This window comes from Ascaphus truei, chromosome 4 (assembly GCF_040206685.1).
Source record: "Ascaphus truei isolate aAscTru1 chromosome 4, aAscTru1.hap1, whole genome shotgun sequence".
Lineage (NCBI taxonomy): Eukaryota > Metazoa > Chordata > Amphibia > Anura > Ascaphidae > Ascaphus > Ascaphus truei.
Window position 1 is genome coordinate 297,555,156 of NC_134486.1, and position 16,305 is coordinate 297,571,460.

At 42.5% G+C, this 16,305-nt stretch overlaps 1 protein-coding gene across 2 annotated transcripts in view; it reads right to left on the minus strand.

The window, feature by feature from the left end:
- The window catches only part of GOPC (golgi associated PDZ and coiled-coil motif containing), a 28,229-nt gene extending 13,593 nt beyond the window's left edge, over positions 1-14,636 (minus strand). The window contains exon 1 of one of the 2 annotated variants that reach the window (XM_075597734.1): positions 14,009-14,636. In XM_075597734.1, coding sequence (XP_075453849.1) covers positions 14,009-14,275 — 267 coding nt within the window. In that variant the 5' untranslated portion in view covers positions 14,276-14,636. The remainder of the gene's footprint in view (positions 1-14,008) is intronic. The other variant, XM_075597735.1, reaches the window with a different exon arrangement.
- Positions 14,637-16,305: the final 1,669 nt, after the last annotated feature.

The window sequence follows — 16,305 nt, forward strand, 5'->3', positions numbered from 1 at the left end:
ATAAGATTAAAGTGTGTGTGTGTGCGATAGATATATATCAAATGCAAATATTACTGTATGCTCATTTGCATGTCTTAGACAGGTCTGCAACCCCGCCTTTCACCATTATCACCCAGCAAGCACACAGTGTTTCCACTGCAGCAAGGGATTCTGGGAAATGACATGCAAATGAGCACACTGTCACCTTTTGCTTCAAAACCATGACAAGCTGATGCTTGCTGCATATCACAGCTTTTGAGCACAGCCCGAGTTAAGATGCACAGCCTACCACAGACAGCTGTTTCAACCTTGATAGGTCTCATCAGTGTGAGGTTGGTTATACTGGCTTTGCAAAATGAAGCATGGGATAGGTTTCACCACACTTAGTTAAGTTATGGTGGGTAAAAAAAGTGACAAAAACCCTCCACAGTAAAGCATATAGCAAATGGAAATATTACTGTGTGCTCATTTGCATGTCTTAGACAGGTTTGCAACCCTGCCATGGCAACGCAACGTCACGTGACCCCTCGGGGTCATTTGACGCAGAGGAGGTGGAGGGGGTGGGCGCCGGAAGAGCACACAATCAAGAAAAGCAGGCAGCGGCTGATACTTTAGAATAAAGCCCCAGAACAAGCTTCCTGTATCTCTCAATGATCCTATATATGTCTCTCACATTGTGGTCTAAGTTCTGTACCTCCTACTGTATCAGGCACTTCATCTTTCCAGCTTTGCCCGAGATTCCTTCTCACTCATTGTACGTTGCGTTCATACTTATTACAGCAGGTAACCCTTTAAAACACACAAACACGGGAGGGAGCTGATGCTGGGTAAGTCCTGCGTGGGGGTGCCTTTGCACCGCCAGGTCTAGGACAGCTGGGAGAGTTATCCCAGCTCTCCACCTCGGTGTTCAGCTGTACTAAGCGACTGGGGAAAGGCAGGTTTGTAGATCTGGCTGAGACATGCGAATGTGCTGTGATTTTTTTCTAGATCTGTACTTTAATAATGAAAGACAACGTCCCAAACGATATTTACATTTGGCATCTCCTCACCCACAATGTTATTTCACCCGACAAACATGACACCCAATAATTTCAGGAACCAAAATTAAATATCCTGAACTGTGAACCATCAGTGGAACCTTTATTATTACAATACTTTACAAGCACAGACCCCTCTCCCTGTTAGAGGTGGATGCCTCTGCAGTTAGGAAAAATGTTAAGTATGTGTATTATCAGAGAATCTAAGCTTGTACCTCTGCTGAAACAAGTTTATCCTGCTCCACCTCAAAATCTGATGTTGAACTTTGACACACAGCTGACGTTAACAATGAAAAAGAGTGGGGAAACAAGACTGCTTGTACACCAACACTTTTATTCAGCTTCTCTATCCTATCAAAGCAAGGTGTTGCTAAGAGAAACACAGATACAGAAGTACAATGTATTCCGTGGCCGTGTGTCTTTGAGTTTAGTGATATTTATTGATCAATTTATAAAATGTTTTACCAGGAAGTAATACATTGAGAGTAGCTTCTCGTATGTCCTGGGCACAGAGTTATGATGACAATACATGGTTACATTAAATGAACAGAGATGATATATTATATTTACAGACAGTAAGTGGTCAGTTAAGATAGGGGTATGCAAACTTCCTGCGCTGCCCCCCCCCCCCTGCCTGCTCTCCCCGTGTCATGCCCCCCCCCCCCTGCGGCGTCAAATGAAGCCTTGGGGTCATGTGACGTCACGTCCCCCAGTTTAAGAGACAATATATGATTATAACAGTTAGACAAATCTACCTTGACGAGGTTGGCAGGCTAGAATCATGTTTTGATCAAAATATGCACCCAAATGACTCCTTTGTTACACAGACTTCTAAATGTAAACAGGTCACTAGTATATTTGAGCCCAAATTGGTAGCAGCGCAGGATCTGTTCGTTTTCCAATTACAGACAAGGTTACAATTGTGTTAGAAGATGTAGGATAATCCTGCAATGTGTTGTGTTACAAGACTTTACCCAACACAATAACCAAGAAGCGAAAAGTTCACCCCGTTTTGTCTGTCGTCCCGACTGAAGGGGTTCTGAAATTCCTTTGTCCAGGGCCAAACACCGCAGAGGGTGGGTGCAATGCAGATGAAGCATATTCAGGTTTATTACCTTATGGGACAAGCTCATGTAGCAGTCAAAATATTTTATTTGCAATTGGCATCCTAACATGAAAACATAGTCTCCTAAAAAGGAATTTGAATTTGTCAAGCCCGTTTTAATTAATTCTGCCTTTGGCTTGATATTTGGCTAATCATGTTCATTTAGAATTAGTTTAATCCCAGAAAGTTTTATGTGAGAATATTGCACAAGGTAGAAAGAGACACATTCTAAAATAAACTTTAATTACTTAAAAAATAAATACATAAAGAAGGAAGTGTTATACCAACGTTGTAAGTACAATGCCCACAGTAGTATCAACACATTTCAATTATAATAAAGTCTGTCCTCTGCTGTACTTTATCATAACTGATGTAGCTGCTCATAGAAAAACACATGAACAGTAACTTTTACAGGGGCAATTCCTCGTAGGACTAAAGTGAATAGATTCCAGTGACATTAAAAGGGATCCCAAGTGGGTACTTTATACATAAGCATACATACAGCTGGCAGGCTGTGGGATTACACCTTTCAGTCGGTTGGTTATATTAATAACATTTACATTCCCTGAACTCTAACAGTTTAGCATGTTTTGTCCAGAAGAGGGGGGGGGGGGGGGGGAGATCAAAAACAACAATGCATTCTAAATATATAGTTGTAATTTTGTTCGAAATAATTGGAGGTCCTGGTAACCAATTTCCTGAAGTGCCTCAGTGCACATCCTGTAATACAGCACACGGACCTTCAGTCTTTTGGCCCATGCACGTGATGGTCTCTGCTTTGTTACAACTGTCCCCTGCATTTTCTGTCTCAAGTCTTCTCCGTCTTGTCATTTGGTTTCCAGTACAATATCTGGGTTAACTAAAGCCAGAGACGAACAATTACGTATTATTATATGATAGGTGTGACCAAGCAAAATCCATTGTAATATATGGACACTGGGGACAAACCTGTCCAGCAAGTCAGCAGCATGGCTCTATGCAGTTCCATTAAAGGTGTTTCAGTGAGAGGACTATGAACTGAAAACAAATTTATTGGAGAATTCACAACCTAAACCAATACCGACCAACCCACACATCCTGTCCATCTACAGCAGGCTTGATCTACAGTATGCTCTGTGGATTGATCTCATAAAAAAGCTACATTTCATTGTCACCCTGAAATAATAAAGTCCTTTTGATTAGATATACTGTACGTCTATAGTGCAAGCACAACGGCACACCAACAATATCATCATCTTGGGTGACAAGCAGTAATGAAGGTGGTGTTCTGCACTTTGCACGTAGCTCTAATTATACTATATTTAGAGATTCCCACTTCAAGTTATAACCGAAAAACAGCACCGACTGATCGGCTTGCACTTTTGGTTAAAATCTTTAAACACCGGAAATGAAGCATCTTTTCCTATTAAATTCCTCCTCTTGTGGCGCCCCGTTCAGAGGTAGGAGACAAAGGCATCACGGGGGAGTATGGAAAATAAAGAAGTGCCCTGATCAACACCAAATTCAAATGCATGTCAATATTTCCCTTCAAACAGAAAGGGTTCCACAACTCTCACCAATTAAATCAATATTGAGTACAGTATTTGAGGTTGCCTATGTTGCCAAGGTTGGCAACTGGTGCTACCTATGTGCTAAGATCATGGGTATTTCTCAGAAAGGACAGCAGTTGGAAAGATAACGGTTATCCCAAAAAAGAAGCACAATATTTTCCTTTCTTCATTGTTAACACTGTTAAACACTCATTTTAAAAATAAAATGAAGACACAGGTAAACCAAAAAAATAAACAGATTTGAAATACACATGAAAACCGGAATCCCCAACTATACTCCATCTTTTTAGGGAAATGCCACAAAAGGTTAGTCGAGTAGGATTAGATACATTAAATAGAACTTTACAGCAAGGCCCCGCTTCTCGGCGATCCGACGGTACCGAGAAGGGGGCCGCCATGTCCGCGCATGCGCAAAACGAGCCAGTCAAAGGTCACGCATGCGAAGAATGTTCTTTTTGCCGATGTTGCGCATGCCGGTCTGCGCATGCGCACATAACGAAAATCGCCGGTTCCGCTTTCCGGCGATTTTCGCTTTGTGGCGGGTCCTTAGAACGGAAACCCGCCGCATGACTGGGGCCCTCCTGTATAAGACTTTGGAGCTGTTATTGGGTACTTATATTGTTAAATAGTAATTATTCATATAAAAAAAATGCTCCAGTCTCTTTTTTTTACCTTCACCACCTACATTGTGTTGCTCCCCATAGCTTTTACTTGTCCTTGTACTAGAACAACTTAACTATAGCAATGCACAATGGTAAGGATGGTGTACAAATCTTGTCCCTTTATGGATCATTAAAAACAGTTTTTTTACCATCATTACGCCATAATTCATAACAAATGGTCAATCGAATTATACCCAAATTCTGATGCAATTCTCACGAAAACCATGTACACAATTATTCTCCCAAAGAACAGATATCCTTTAATTTAAACTTGAATAATTCCCTGAAAAAGAAAAACAAAACCAGTGGATGATTGGAAATGTGGTAAAAATGAAAATGGGATGCAAGTGTTACTTAAAAGGAAAACATATTTATATTTTATACTAACCCCAATATAACCCAAAGATATGATAAAATCTGTTGCCAACGTAAGGGCGATTACTCACATCCGTGATTTGATGGGAAAAGTTTAGGCAGAACCTTTTTACATTTGTAATAAGAGCCTATTCTTTCCATACATAAACCTGACATACACGTTTATCATTTTATTCATATATAATTTTTTTGATTTTTATATGGCACTACGATATTCCACAGCACAGTAAAATGGGATATAGGAAATATACAATAATATAATATAAAAGAAACTACAACAAGGCATCCATCATAAGCTTAGATGAGCGGGTAAAGCTGTGGTTCTCAGCCAGGTTCCATGATAAAATGGATGTGCGCCCTAAAAGAATTCACTTATATGCACACCAACCTAATGTAAAAATTAACTTTTAATAAGTATCTTAAAACATATATTACCAAAGTAATGTACAATGTGGATTAAAAATATATTAAATCAGAAATATCTGGCATCCGTGTCTTTAATTATTAGATCGTGCTGTCCCAGATATCCACTAGGTATTGATGGGATACTGAAGACAGAGGATGCTAGGAGTCAGGGTGTTAACCCCTCTGGAGCAACGATGAGACCCAGTAGTGATAATATATAATTGTTCACAGATAGAGCTTCCTTGCTAGTTAGACCAGTGCTACGCACTGCAATAAGGGCCCTGGTGTATTGAAGTGCAAGTGCCTGGATAGTGAAGTTAACACATATAGTGTTATGATAGTACAGATACTGCAACATACAACCACCAGACTCAGAAGTGCTGGGGTAAATAGCACAAAGATAATTGTGAAGGCACCTCACATAGTTTGTGTGTTTGCTTTCCTTGCACTCTGTGAAAATAAATAAATAAACAACTATCTGTTAGGGTCTACAAAGTTAGAACCAGAGACTACAGACACTGCATTAAAACAGCTCCAAGTAGGAGACTGACAACATTGCGCGTCCAACGCGCGTTTCCCTCCAGCAAAGGAGCTTCTTCAGGGACAAATTTGTAGTCTCCTGGTTCTAACTTTGTAGACCCTAACACTGTTTTAGAAGCATTATAAGAGCAAAACAGAAACAGCAAATGGTATGCCAATTAAAGATCTGTCAGTCTCAACCCATTGCAACTCTTAGGCCGAGCTCATACACTCCGCTTGTTTGCGAGACTGCGAGCTCTTGCAGCAGTAGCACACGCTATCTGTGCGCATAGTGTAGGAGGCTATTGGGGGGGGTGGCCATGACGTCACTGAGCTGGTTCGCCGTGATTGGCCAAACCGCTCACGTGACACGGCTGCCGCTTGAAAAGACTAATTTCTTGTCTTTTCAAAACACGCTCGGTCCGTCGTGCGCGCACTAGGAGCGACCTCAAGGGATCATGCACGCGCGCCACAGTATGATCTCGGCCTTAGATCTAGAACAGTGGTTTAAAATACATGGTCATTTTGTTGCAGAAAGCTTCATTGTATTACCTCAAGCCATACACTATGATTAGCAACTGTGCAACTACACAAGAATGGCTTTTACTTGATCATCGTCATGACACACAGAATGAAGTAAATATCATTAGTCAAACTGAACAAATACAACTTCATCTAAACCAGGATACTGATGCAATTGATCATATACTGTAGGAGAATGGCATGATATATGGTCCAGTACTCATTGGCGACTTTACTCAAACTTATCAAATATGATGTAGAAAAACAGATCTAAAAAATTCTACATAATGTAAGCAAAATAGTCTTTGAAATAAACTATGTAAATGTAGCACCGTACATATCCACTGCAGCATCAGCTGTATAAGTGTGACGATTTAACAAACATTTAAAGCTGCAGTTCAGTCAATATCCTGCATGTGTGTTTTTTTTAATAAATCAGTTCTGTAGTAAGAAAAAATACTTTTAGCATTTTCTGTTTTTAAAAAAACAACTTTGAAAGACCAATTTTCTTGTATTCTATTTTAACAGCCATTTGCTAAGGCACCACCCCTTCATGTCCTGTCACAAGCCCTGGAACACCCCTTTGTCAGCACTGCCCTCCCTCTAGCACATGTCAGTGCAGGAGTGCTAATGAATATTCATGCGCTTCCACTGACAGACAAGCAGAATATAAACAGATCCCTTCACTAATTATGTCACCAAATTTCGACCTATCAATACATGGAGAACGAATTGACCTGCAGCTATACAGCTCTTTAGGTAATTAGAGATTGCCCACATGAAACTATTGAAGTAAAAAAATTAAAAAAAAAAAAAAAAAAAATAGACTGAACTGCAGCTTTAAATATTGGGTACAACAAAGCTGATTCTCTCCTGAATTCCAGCACAGAAACTACACTGGAAGATGTATGCTGCAAGCTTGAGTGCGTACCCAGCAACTGTAAACTAGCCCTGCCGCTGCAGTCTTTAAAATGATCACGTTTCATCTGCAGCTAGAGTCCTGCGGAATAGCCTGTGACTTAATATCCCAGTCCGTATAATTATAAGCAAAAGGCAGCCCAATGGAACGCAACTACATGGGGTGGCAACGCAGTGTGGGAAGCAGAGGAACACTTTCAGCTGACCACAACTCTCTCTGACAACTCACCACCACGCTTAAAATAACTCAAACTGTTTATGCATCACACTGCAATACTGCTGATCGGGACCCCATCACACTAAAACCATCATTGAAGTTGATGTGTTTCCATGCAATAGTGACACAATGGGGAATGGAAGTCCATTGGAGTTTCTGTGCAATAGTGCACCACCAGGCACTAATAGAAGTTTAACAAATAATAATCCCCAATCTTTCTGGAAAAATGCAAAATGAAAGAACCAAGTGCCAATCAAAGAGAATCACTGTAATACAGTAGAGTAACAGAGGAAAACAGCTCACCTGCAATTCCTTTTATAAAACATGGGGTAAGATGCATCAACGGAAAGAAAGTGCAAATAAACGTTTGTTTGAGAGATATATATACAGTGGTTGACAAATCACCAAAAAATCTACTCGCCACCTAGTACCAAACGTGTGCTGCTTGGGCCAATATTTACTCGCCCGGGGGTTAAATCCACTCGCCCGGGGCGAGCAAATGTATAGGTTTGTCGAACACTGTGTATATATATATATATATATATATATATATATATATATATATATATATATATATATATATATATATATATATATATATATATTCCAATCTGTGCGGCATGCACATCCTCCCTAACTCCTATTGTCACTCCCCAATCACAAGGCGACACAAACGGCGCGAAACCTGGGAGAGTCAATGCAGAGGCGCAAGATAAAGAAAATGAAAGACAATTTTGGTCCAAATTTGCCATGATACATCAACCCCATGTGAACTTGCCTGTTCAAGAATAATATCTGCTCTAGTGGTTATGACTGTATTTACTGTGACAGAAGTAGGGGGAAGTTGCAAAGCAAAGAGATGACTTGCAGAGTAGAAAACATCATTGCAAGTTCTCTCAGTCACTCATCTCAGATCAATATTGTAATGACCCTCCAGATTTATTTTTGGAAAACAAAAAAAAAAAACAAACAAAAAAACTAATCAATATGCATTTTACTGGGTTTCCTTCTCAATTTTTAATCAGAGTCCATTCAATAAGCAAATATGCTCTACAATAAAAGCCCATCAAGCTTTACCACAATATGTAGTCACATTATAGACCTCCTTATAATATCCAACATGTTCAAATCTAGCACCTTTATGGAGTTATGTGAAGTCGTTGAAGTGTATTCTGTAATGGATTAGTGCAGATGTAAGAAACGCCTGTCATGTTAGTCCCTTCAGTGGTGATATTCTGTAACACCAGTCCAGGAGACCGATGCACGGAAATGGCTGTGCTGTCTATGCCAAGAAAGCTCGTCCACTCCATTTTAATTAAACTCTTTAGGGAATTAAAAAATATACACACCGGAAATAGAGTCAGAATTTATTTTTCTTTAATCAAAAAGAAATCTGGATCTGCTTTGGCTACATTTCTGCCTTTCAATCAAACTGTGTTACCACAATGGTTCCTCTTAATTGCAAAATATCACTTTCTAGCAGCAATGTTCCTGTTAGCTGCATAGAGATGTAGGAAGGTGCATTCCCACAACTGGGAGCTGCAAAGCCACGTACACAATATGACTAATTACATTTGTAGCGTATTATAAGTGGCTAAGGAGACTGAATTCTACAACACTGTTGCATACATATCATCAACCCAATTTCAAAGTTGATATTTACAACATTATACCATAGAGCACGGGTGCGCAATCTCCATCCTTACTATGGCTCCGGCGTTCTGACATCATGTGACCCTGCGTTGCCATGACGACATGTCGCCAGAAGCCGTGTGAGCCAAGGTAAAGGATCTTACAGAGGTCTTCGCCGCTCCCCCGGAATTGGATTTAAATGCCTTCGGGAAGAGTGCGGGGCCTCTAAGTACACGCGCTCCCCAGAAAATCTCACACCCCCCAGTTTGCACACCTCTGCTCTATAGCAGGGGTGCACAAACGGGGAGCGCCGCGGTTACAGAGGCCCCGCGCTTCCCAGAAGGCATTTACATTAAATGCAGCGGATCGCACAAGACTGGTGTAAATTCCCTTACCTTGTCTTCCAGCGACACGCCGCCATGGCACCGTGACGTCATTTGATCCCTGAGCCAAGGTAAGGGGGGGGGGGGCAAAATGCAGGGGGGCTCAGGGAGAAAGGTTTGCACACCACTGCTATAGCGCTTTCTGTGTGTGATTCTCCACAAATCTGTCCTAAATCATTTGCTTTACATTAGATAAGACTTCCTTGATTTATTTATTTTTAGCAAAGAAAAAATTGTGCATCCAAAACAATAGGTGCATTGTATTTTTTAGGTTAGCTCTAAACTGGAATGTCTAATTACCTGTGATTTGTCCTATTCAAATTTGAGTACTTGGGGATTATTCATTAAACTGTCACTGTGCCGATGGAGAAACGCCCATTGACTTCTCCTAGTGCTCTGTTCAGCACAATCGCAGTTTGATGAATAATCCCAAATCTTACACGGAAAGGCAGGCATCATACACTTGCACATAATGTAATTTTGTAGGTTAAATATCTCAAAATAGGGGGGGGGGAGGGGAATTCACCTATTGTGAAAAGTCAAAGCTTTGGGATGTGCCCCTTTTCCGCTGTTTTCTAATGAGAGTTGGGACTTAATCTACGTTTTTTAGAAAGTTAGTGCACAAAACCTACTTATCTAAATTAGACACTTTGAGCACCTTACACAGACCAATACAGTTAATTGTCAGCCTGTTCGCGGTACAAAGTTATAAGCTTTAGGTAATTGTAATGTTAAGGAGATACTAGGCTGCTATACAAGAGTGTTTTTCCTACAATGCCTCTGTGATTGGCAATATTGCAGCATAATGAATGAGGCCCGTAATGTTTATTATGCAACAAGGAAGCCGGGTAACAATGCCACACTTAATGGCAGGAAACATTACAGATTTTTAGAGAACAGCTACTTGATGCATATGCCTAAAAACCATTGCCAGTCTCAACCAGGCAACGTGCAGACATCTCTTCATCATCTCGTGTTCATGCCACATTTCTTATCAATTTAACTTCCAACCTTAACAACAGACCTTTACCAAGCAGATCATCTGTTTAGTCAAATAAAAGAAATGTTGCAATCTCCAAACAAGCCATGATTTCCCAAAACATCTACAGTACTAGACATCTCAGCAGAATTAATAAGTATTTGTCAGAGGCACAGCAGATCAAGGTTCAGAGGACGATATATGAATAAGATGAAGGTCACTGACAATACTCAGCTGCTCAGTAGGCATCAGGTATAAAGGGCAGGCACATTTTTAACACCCACTATAGGTATTTTAGTTTGCATAAGAGTGAAAATTATGGGCGTCACACCTCTTTTGATGAGGAAATGAATTATCCTTAAACAGGCCATGCCCGATTTCTGCAAAACACTGCACAGATGAAGAACTTCCACCTCTGGCAGCTATTAGTTAGGAGTGTGAAACTTTCATGTACAAAACCTAGGCTACACACAGACAATGATCAGATACAGTCAGCCAGCCAACCACTGAGGAGCACACTTCTGACAGATGCCGAGCCTCCCCAGTCACTGTTCGTCCATTCCTATTTCTGCTTCTTCTAATGGCAGCACCAACTAAGTAATAGATAGTTAAAAGTGCAGTAAAACTGGACTAGACTATTGAGTGGATAGGCAGAGAAACCATTATTTTAAGCCAATAAAGAAAAATCAACAGTTCAGTCCCATCACTTTATATCATTATTAGTCGAGCAGTGATATGGTGAGGTTATCAGAACGTATAGAACCACACAGAGCGATGGGCTGATGCTTGCAAACGCCACTTTCTTAACCCTTTCTGTGCTGGACAGCTCTACAACACATTCCATAGCAATGCTTTGTATGCCATCTGAATGTGAAGATGGTTTAGGGATTCAATCAGTTTCCATCTCCTTTATATAGCGACTTTAGCACCTATTCTTCCCGGTTCTCGTTATTCTACTCAAAGCCAAGAAATTGGAGACAAGCTGGACTTATCTTAATGTGTATATAATTTACAGGATTCTATTTTTTCCCATCCCAGCTATTGGGTTGTTGGATGAGGTCAGCACTTTGTACTTCTCTAATTTCTCCAACTTCCTGAATCCCAAAGACCTATTGCTCAGTTGGAAAAAGAGCAATGACTTAATTTGTGATGCTAGAACCTCCACCTATTTTCTCCCTTTGAATCAGGCAGAATTGCTCCCTCGTGCCAACAGAGAAAACATTTACCACCGGCAGTCCAAAAAAAAAAAAAACCCTTATGGAAATTCTGAATGGTTGGCATGTTACTCTACAAGAGATAAAGTGTACCAATAAAACAGTAGGCGCCATCTACAAGATCAGGTGTTAATAAACTTTATCTTACAGTAATGGGTTTAAACAAATGCAAGGATCTTAATATGAAACAAATGAAGTAAAACTTTTAGACACTCCTGTTAGATTCCACTCTAGATCGGATGTATTTGCAGTTAATGGAATTGCCAAGCCTGTGCCTCAGTGCATTTATAACCCTCCCCCCCCCCCCCACTTCACTTTATTTACACCAATCCAAAAAACAAAGTAGTTACATAACAGTCTATCCCCTCATAATAGTAGTAACCAAACTGTCTTATCCCAGCTTATTTCCACTAGCTCACAACTGCTGCTCAACAGTGACGTGCACTGCAAACTGAAGGGACATTGTGATCGAATATAGTTTCCTCTGTTCCACTTCCATATACTTACTACTTTTTTCCTCCATCATGCGCTCCTGTATTCATTTTTAATACCACCACTATGCTACCTCCCTTTTTGCCTTCCACTTTAATAAACTAATGATTAAAATTACCTCAAAGTATCCCACCCCCAAGATCTATTTAATGACCCCTTATCCCTTTCACTGCCAGAGGCGGTCAATGCATTGCAGGTCCCCTCTGGCACAGAAAGTGTAAACATGGCACTACCCAAATTAGCCAATAGCAATCTATCCACAATTATTCAGAATTGTTACATCTGCCGATTACACAAACATGTTAATGTTATGATCCCTACTACAATAGCTGGTGGACAGACAGCCTTATGAAAGACCTAGCCAACATGTACAGGGCTGATCTCATTTACAGTTCATAAATGACACCTCCCCAGCCGGGATACAGACAGAAATAGTGGCGAGACCAGGGGTACTAGTAACCACAAACATTTCTTGTTGAGGGAAGATTGAAGAGATTCAACGGTTCTGAAATGTTAGTCTGGGCCTCTCACCCCTCTCCTGTAATTCTCGTAACTCTCTTATAATCTTATGTCCCCGCGTTATCTTTTGTTTGCATCACACTCAGGTTGTTTGGTGTCGGCAACCTGAGGAGTCAAAGCAGGAATAAAGGAGTACACCCACTAACCACTGCAGCTTTGTAATGTGTTCCTAAACCCTCCGAGGGATAACATATTAAAGCAACAATCCCCCCTAGAAGTCTTCATGAGTTTTACTCAATGTTAGTATCTTGCCCACTGAACATGTTCTGTTAACCTGTTGCCTGCTGAACATGCCCATGTTAACCTTTACACTGTAATGAGTTGTGGGGAGAGCTCCATTTTAACCTCCCTGACACTTAACTGCTGCAGTGCCCCAATGACATACGGTGTACATCAATAAAAGTGCCACCCTAGGTGCCCTTAGGACGTACACCGTACGTCATCAGCCTCGGTTCGTTTTTATGGGGCTGTACACTTTTGGCGCTCCAGGTGGAGTACCACACTGATGGGGCGATTTTGCCGCCTTCTTGTTATAGCCAGCCCGATGGCCGGAAATCATCCAGCATCACGTGATCGCTCCCAAGATCCGTGATCGACTATGGAGGGGGCACATCATCCCGGCACTGAAAGGGTTAATATTTCAACCGCTTCTATCTCCTGAACCAAGCCTCACATTTATATGGAAAAAATAAATAAAATAAGAGACCTGAAATAAGTAAAAACGACAGACTGTTGTTTTAAAATGGATCTGAATCATTGAATCCAATGTACCAGTTTTAATCTGAGTTACAAGAAATCCCTGTGAATATCCTCTTATGCTGTCCGGGTCATGATCAGTCTGTTCATGTGAAAAATCCCTAAACCTCTCTGATTATATACTTTTATTATGGAGACAAGCGAGATCCCCGGGCATCAGGGACAACAAAAGTGACATGTTAATGTCACACAGCTGAAGTCTGTATTCTCTGCACCGCATTTTTTTCCTTTCCAATGCCATCTCTCCATGGCCCTTATGCCCCTCATCCTCCCCTCTACTTCAGGTTCTTTCTGTGCCCCTTAACAGGGTGGGTCCAAAGAGAATCCCAAAAAGTTCCTATATCTAGCACTTGCTGTGGCAAATAGTAGGAGAGTGATTTACTCCATGGGATATAAATATATTTTTGTGCCCCCCCCCCCCCCATCCCCTACCCCCAACACTGTTCAGTCCATCTTCTCCCCTCCTCTGCCCCAAAGTTCACCTCTCTACCCTCTCCTACTTTTCTCTCCCACTATGCACCCTCACCCCCTATCCCCACCTCTCCCTTTACCCCTGACCACCTCTCCCTTTACCCCCTGACCACCTCTCCCTTTACCCCCTGACCACCTCTCCCTTTACCCCCTGACCACCTCTCCCTTTACCCCCCACCTCCATACCCACCTCTCCCTTTATCCCCCCACCTCCTTCCACAGCTCCCCCACCTCACCAACCTCCACCCATACCTCCCCCCCCCCCCCCCTCACCTCCAGCTTGTGGTTGATCTGGAACACGGTCTGCGCTTTATGACACAGCTGCGCGAAGCACGAGCTCAGGCTGGTCATCTTCTGCCGGCCCTCGTACGTGATGTCCGCCTGATCCGGGTCGATCTCGCCCAGCAGCAGGTCCACATCCACAAACGCCTTGTCAAACTCCTTCTCCAGCACCTCCAGCCAGCGGAACATGGACATGCCGGGACCCGGGGATGAGGAGGAAGAGGAGGCCGGGGCGGCCGAGCACGGAACCCCCGACATGACTGACCAACGGACACAGCGCGAGAGGAGGTGACAGCGTCACTCAGTCACCACGTGACCGCCGCACGGATCCCCCGCTGATTGGCGGAGACAGGGGGGACTGAATGAACCTCTTTATTGGCCGTTTAGAAACAGACGACGAGGGGCGCCGGAGAAGGAGGAAGCGTTCTGATTGGCGGAGGGACAGAAGGAGGGCGGGGCTTGTTGTGACCGGTAGTAGGTCCGTTCAGACGGCAGGGTGTTGGCTGTGGGGTAGTAAGTGCAGGTTCATGGCTTGTCTCTCGGCTCTCTTCCTCGCGGGCCTGCGCTCTTCCTCGCGGGCTTGTCGCATTGAAGCGTCTCTGTGTCCGGGTGACGCGTCTCGCTGACCTGATGACCATGGTGTATAGGTGATCAGCTGCTCGTGCCTGCCACAACGGACAAGCTGAGGAAGGCATGAGTAAGCGATCTCCGAATGGACAATGGGTTGCAGCAAGATGTAGTCACGTGATTGATCTTAGCCACTGACAGATCACGTGCTGCCTGCAACTCTATACACATTATTATTATTATTATTACTGAAAATAAGGGTGGCAAATATATTGATGCTAATCTTTGCATTTTTTACTTCACTTTTGCTTGTGTAAGTATTTGGGGGATGCAGTAAAGAGTTAAATCATCATTTTTTTTTTTTGAGTGAAAGCACGCCTCCAACTTAAGGCTGAGTCCATGCTCCCTGCTTGCTCGCTGAGGCTCAGGGAAAGCGGGTGCTTTCCCTGGCCTTGCGGTTGCTTACCGCACGCGCCGTCAGGGGGCGGGTGCGTCACTGGCCAGTGACGTCACGGAGCTGGCTCGCCCTCATTGGGCGAACCGCTCACGTGACCGGCCTGTCGCGCCGGCAAGCGGGGGAATTTAAAATTCCCCTAAGACCTGCGCTTCCGCAAGCGCGCGGAAACGCAGGTGAGCCCCTACTAAAGCCGCTCTAATTGCTACTGTAGGGGCTCAGTGCTGAGCGGGAGCGCGCGTCAGCCAGCAAGCAGTAAACATGGCCGAGGCCTAAGAGAGCACCGAAATACTGTATAGCCTGTTTAAGAACAAACTAAAACTATATCAAATGAATTTTGTTAGAGCGTAAAAGCCATAAGGAAGAAAAGTCTTAGTCTGCCCTTATAGTGACGGCGATGCGACATGCATTGCATTGCAAATGCATTGCCGCCGTCGCGTGCGCGTATAGTAAGCGCGATGGATTGGTCGCAATCGCTGGAAGTCCTCTCTATTTGATTTTTCCAGCATCCCCAGCCTGATGTCACCGGTGTGTCGCCGGCACTATAAGCGCAGCCTTACACTGTGCACGAAACTGTGATACAGTTGATATACACCTAAGCTCTGAAGGTTTTAATAATTGAAAACGAGACTCAAATACATAATCAATATGATTAAAGTTATTTAATTTTGTTTTCTAATTAGGGGTCACTTAGTACAGTCTTTTGGCATTTCCGATCTGCTGACACACACAGGTTTTAATGATATCCCTGCTTCAGCACAGGTGGTTCAATCAGTGTCTCACTCGAAGACTGAAGCAGGGATATCCTTAAAACCTGAACTGTTGTTGGCCCTTGAGGACTGGAGTTTGTCACCCCTGCTCTATGCCGACACTCAAAAATAAAAATAAAAACAAGCGGATCTCCAATGCAAATTACATAAAAAGTGCTGGAAATAGTCTCTGATTTAAAAAAAAAGAGACTGTCAAGTCTCTGACAATGATGGGTTAACCTGGGACATGGCGAATGTTAGAAAGCGAGACACAAACATAACTTTAGATATTCGTCTTTTAGATTTCTCAGGAGCCTTTCTCTTTATTTGTGGATGCAAAAATCGGTTGCGGTGGCTGATACGTTACAAGAAAATTCATGTACAAGCCAACAAACAATACTTTACATTTTAATACATCATTTGTGTACTTTAAATGAATGAACATTTGCCCTGCTCTCATAAAGCACCTGCTTTGAGAATAAACAAATAGTAGCAGACCTCAGGCATTGTCTGATTTG